The sequence below is a fragment of the Sinocyclocheilus rhinocerous genome, unplaced genomic scaffold, assembly GCF_001515625.1.
Source record: "Sinocyclocheilus rhinocerous isolate Xijiao unplaced genomic scaffold, SAMN03320098_v1.1 scaffold673, whole genome shotgun sequence".
Classification (NCBI taxonomy): Eukaryota; Metazoa; Chordata; class Actinopteri; order Cypriniformes; family Cyprinidae; genus Sinocyclocheilus; species Sinocyclocheilus rhinocerous.
The window spans coordinates 224,984-229,869 of NW_015626868.1; the positions used below are offsets into that span (position 1 = coordinate 224,984).

A 4,886-nucleotide genomic window follows, 5' to 3' on the forward strand; every position below is an offset into this window, starting at 1 on the left:
AGGGCAATAGAATATACGGTCTGTACAGTAGAAAAACCATTACGCCTATGGAGAGTCCCCACAAGGATAGCTGACCAGACGTGTGTGAGTGTGTGTGTGTGTGCTCATACTGTGAGAGTCAGTGGGGTTCAATGCTGCGTCTGACTGTCTCTTCTGAGTGACATGAGAGTGAGTGAGTGACGGCAGAAGCATCACTGTATTTCAGACGGCTGGAGTCTCACCACGGTCTGCTCCTCGCTGCTCGGCGACACACTGCTGTCATCAAAGTTGTACCACTTCTGATCCTCCTTGTTCTTGGCGTAGGCAGTGTCTGACAATGAAACCAGCTGCGTTACATTCAACAGTCCAGCAGTTCAGCTTCTGATTTGAATAATATCATCACATCCATGTTTAATAGTAAAAATATTACAAATCTTGATACCCATTTTTGTTAAATATCAATATAAAAATGAAAAACAACGGAATCAACAAAGTAAATAATTACTTGAAAAACAGTTCAGAGACTGCTAAGACCGCATGATAAGCAGTGGCAGGTCTGTTTATCTGCATTTGCGCTGAAAGCGCTGCAATGATGATGTGGCTAATAAAGAAGAGGATGGGAGAATGAAGTTCAGTAGAAATGCTGTTATGATCATGTTATGTTGAACACAAGCCACGGAAACATTTCAGTATTTGAGGGATGACATCACTGTTATTTCTGCTAAACGTGCACATTTTAATGTTAACTACAGGACACTATCTTTTCTTACTGATTAACAGAGTGGTGGAACTATGATGTCACTTTGAGGGCAGAAACCCGGAAGCGAGTTAGCATTTTAGCACTTCCGGTTCCATCGTCCCAGAGTCAGTGGGTTTTCTGAATGGGAGTTTGGTTAAATCCCTAAAATAAGGTCCGTGGTTCACACAGGTTCAAGATACTTTCACGTCTTATTCTGCGACATAAAACACACCATGCAACACAAATGCAACGCAAGTCTTCGGATGGAAGATGCTGGTTTTATCGCTTAGCTACTGATGCGGAGACTCTGGGTCCGTAAGGTAAACTCATATTACGATTACTCCTTGTAAACACCACATTTAACAGCTGTGATGTGTGTGAGTGTTAAAGATGAGCCCTGAACTCTGTGCCTGGCTCCGCTGTACTCACAGTGTCCTCCTCCCATGCCTCCGTAGTGGTTTGAGACGGCGATGAGGTCGTAGCGGCTCGGCCCCGCGCTCGGATTGATCAGGAACTCAGACATATCCAGATCCCTGCGGGAGACACGGCACGGTCAGTACAGCCGACTGACCCAACATTAAAGCAGCGTGAAACACTGGAACAGAGCAGGGAGACAGACGTGTGTACCGCAGAGGGAAGTCCACCAGCGAGTCCAGCTTGTCCCTCATGTAGCGGCTGTAGGAGAAGCGCTTGAGATGCACCACCAGCACCGGCGGCACGCTCCACAGGTCCAGCTTCTTGGTGGCCTGCTGGTGCTGCTTACAGTCGGGACAGTACCTGAAACACTCAGTCACAGCAAGAGCTCAGTATTCTTGTGTTTGTTTCAGACAGAAGCGCTGCTGGCATGAAAAGCAGAGCTCGGCCTCACCACGGGTCATCTGCTCCGAGCTTCTCTTTGGTGGTGAAGAGCTCAATGCAGTCCTTCAGCTTGAAGAAGCTCTTCTTCTGCGGCTTGTACTCCATGCTCTCGTGCTTATCGAAGTCCTTTGGAGAGAACATTCAAGCACTGATGAGCATGTCTCAAACGTCACGACACTGGGGAACAGGAGAGTTTTACCTCCGCCACAGCTTCGTTGAAGTACCTCCTCTTCATTTCTGGCTCCCAGTCCAGGGACAGATAGCATCTATCTGCATGGAAACAGGGCAAACACAGGGTCAGCTCAGGAAACCACAGGCTCTGTACCGTAACGGGAAGGCTTCGCACCGCTGAGCCGCATGTGGTCCTCGTCGAAGCGGATCTCTCCCTTGATGAAGCTTGCGTCGCTCTTCCCCATGTTGTTGAACTGGAAGGTGAAGAGCCTCTTCTTCTGGGCCGTGAGCGCCGGGGCTCTGCCGGGGTCCACGCCGTTCTCCAGCTCGTTGTCTCCGAGTCCCACCGAGTCCTCCGACGGGCTGTTGTCGTTCTCCGAGGGCAGCTCCTGGTCCTGACTGGACTCGTCATCCGGCTCGTCCGTCTCCATCTCACCTGCGAGACGAGCCAGGCTTCAGCAAACATCTCAAACATGAGCGCGGGATGAACAGGCAAACAGCATGCTTACTCGGCGAGCCCTCCTCCATCACACCATTGGTGGCGCTGCCGTTGATGGAGGGATGCTTGGGCGGGAGCGTCTCCTCGGACTCCTCGTCCTCCGCGGCCGGACGAACGAAACGACTGAAACCACACAGAACAATGTGAGCAACGAACACTCCCATCAGGAGAACACACCAGACAGAGATGGATGAACAGTGAGACTTAAGAAAATGAAGATAAGTGAGATCATATGGCATCAGTGTGACGTGAAGGGGATTGTGACTCGTATGGCTGAGCCGGTTTGATCTGTGATGAGGCAGGAGTGTGTGAGCTGTGAGCCGTGCGAGCAGATACCAGAGGCGCAGCAGCAGTAGGTTGTAGAGCTTGTCCTCGCTGACGGAGCGCGGCACACTCAGCAGGAAGGGCTGGCCGAACAGCGGCGTGCTGGTGTGGTTGAAGCCCGACTGCTTGTACTTCTCCCGCAGGTGGACGGGGATCAGCACGTGCTGCGTGTCCTCCAGCCGGCTGACAGCCACCTCGAACCTGCTCCAGAGCACAGACACACACATGAGACACACAGCAGCAGCCCTCCACACTCTCACTGACCACAGCAGCAGCAGCTCACACGTAGATGTCGTCACGGTCCATGATGCTGCTCAGGTTCTCGTTGCTGGAGAAGATGCGGTGGAACCGGTGGTTATAGATGTCCGTCACGACCATCTAGACACAGCAGAAGACACACTTGTCAGTGCAGAGAAGTTCAGCAGGCGTGAGACTCTCGATACGGACGCTTACTTTCTCAGCCGGGACGCCCGACAGAGCCGACAGCGACGCGCACAGGTCCGAGATGCAGCCCACTTTAGGCACCGTCAGCTTATACTGGAACACAAACCACAACAGTGCATTAGAAACAGACTAGCCATTGAAACACAGTTTTCTGATTAACTGATTAATCTATGAGTGACGATCGATGTGTTGTTTTGAGCAATGCCGGAGTCTGTGTGACGCACCTGAGTGGGTTTGGCCAGCGGGTCCAGCCACACCAGATACACCTCCAGCGACCGCTCCTTCCTCGTGGGCAGAGGCAGCGTCAGGTAGCAGAAGGGGTCAAAGGTCACCGAGATCTTCGAGCACTCGGGGCACACCAGCGTGGACTTGAACAGGCCGTGGAAGATGTCCACGATGATGGAGTCGTTCCTCTTGATGTGGTTCTCCCAGGCCTCCTCCGCCACCACCTGATCCAGAGGAGAACAAGCGTCAGTCTGGAGCTCAATCTCACACACTCTAACACACACACACTCACACACACACTCACTCACTCCAGACACACACACACACTCACTCCAGACACACACACACACACACACACGCACACACTCCAGACATACATACTCACTCCAGACACACACACTCCTCCACCACCCCCTGATCCAGAGGAGAACAAGCGTCAGTCTGGCGCTCAATCTCACACACTCTAATACACACACACACACACGCACACACTCCAGACATACATACTCACTCCAGACACACACACTCCTCCACCACCCCCTGATCCAGAGGAGAACAAGCGTCAGTCTGGCGCTCAATCTCACACACTCTAATACACACACACACACACGCACACACTCCAGACATACATACTCACTCCAGACACACACACTCCTCCACCACCCCCTGATCCAGAGGAGAACAAGCGTCAGTCTGGCGCTCAATCTCACACACTCTAATACACACACACACACACGCACACACTCCAGACATACATACTCACTCCAGACACACACACTCCTCCACCACCCCCTGATCCAGAGGAGAACAAGCGTCAGTCTGGCGCTCAATCTCACACACTCTAATACACACACACACACACGCACACACTCCAGACATACATACTCACTCCAGACACACACACTCCTCCACCACCCCCTGATCCAGAGGAGAACAAGCGTCAGTCTGGCGCTCAATCTCACACACTCTAATACACACACACACACACGCACACACTCCAGACATACATACTCACTCCAGACACACACACTCCTCCACCACCCCCTGATCCAGAGGAGAACAAGCGTCAGTCTGGCGCTCAATCTCACACACTCTAATACACACACACACACACGCACACACTCCAGACATACATACTCACTCCAGACACACACACTCCTCCACCACCCCCTGATCCAGAGGAGAACAAGCGTCAGTCTGGCGCTCAATCTCACACACTCTAATACACACACACACACACGCACACACTCCAGACATACATACTCACTCCAGACACACACACTCCTCCACCACCCCCTGATCCAGAGGAGAACAAGCGTCAGTCTGGCGCTCAATCTCACACACTCTAATACACACACACACACACGCACACACTCCAGACATACATACTCACTCCAGACACACACACTCACACACACGCAAACACACACTCACACACACGCAAACACACACTCACACACACTCACTCACACACACACACTCCAGACATACACACTCACTCCAGACACACACACACACTCTAACACACACACACTCTAACACACACACACTCACACACACACTCACTCACTCCAGACACACACACACACACACACACACTCACCCCACACACACACACACACACACACACACTCACTCACTCACTCA

General features: G+C 52.0%; 1 protein-coding gene across 4 annotated transcripts in view; it reads right to left on the minus strand.

The window, feature by feature from the left end:
- usp15 (ubiquitin specific peptidase 15) overlaps positions 1-4,886 on the minus strand; it is a 19,377-nt gene that overhangs the window by 1,783 nt on the left and 12,708 nt on the right. For all 4 annotated transcript variants that reach the window (XM_016526248.1, XM_016526238.1, XM_016526268.1 and 1 more), the window contains 11 exons: positions 3,239-3,463; positions 3,024-3,107; positions 2,854-2,948; positions 2,583-2,771; positions 2,257-2,369; positions 1,923-2,183; positions 1,776-1,846; positions 1,587-1,702; positions 1,346-1,495; positions 1,148-1,251; positions 222-310 (listed from right to left, as the gene is read on the minus strand). In XM_016526248.1, the coding sequence (XP_016381734.1) occupies positions 222-310; positions 1,148-1,251; positions 1,346-1,495; positions 1,587-1,702; positions 1,776-1,846; positions 1,923-2,183; positions 2,257-2,369; positions 2,583-2,771; positions 2,854-2,948; positions 3,024-3,107; positions 3,239-3,463 (1,497 nt within the window). The remainder of the gene's footprint in view (positions 1-221; positions 311-1,147; positions 1,252-1,345; positions 1,496-1,586; positions 1,703-1,775; positions 1,847-1,922; positions 2,184-2,256; positions 2,370-2,582; positions 2,772-2,853; positions 2,949-3,023; positions 3,108-3,238; positions 3,464-4,886) is intronic.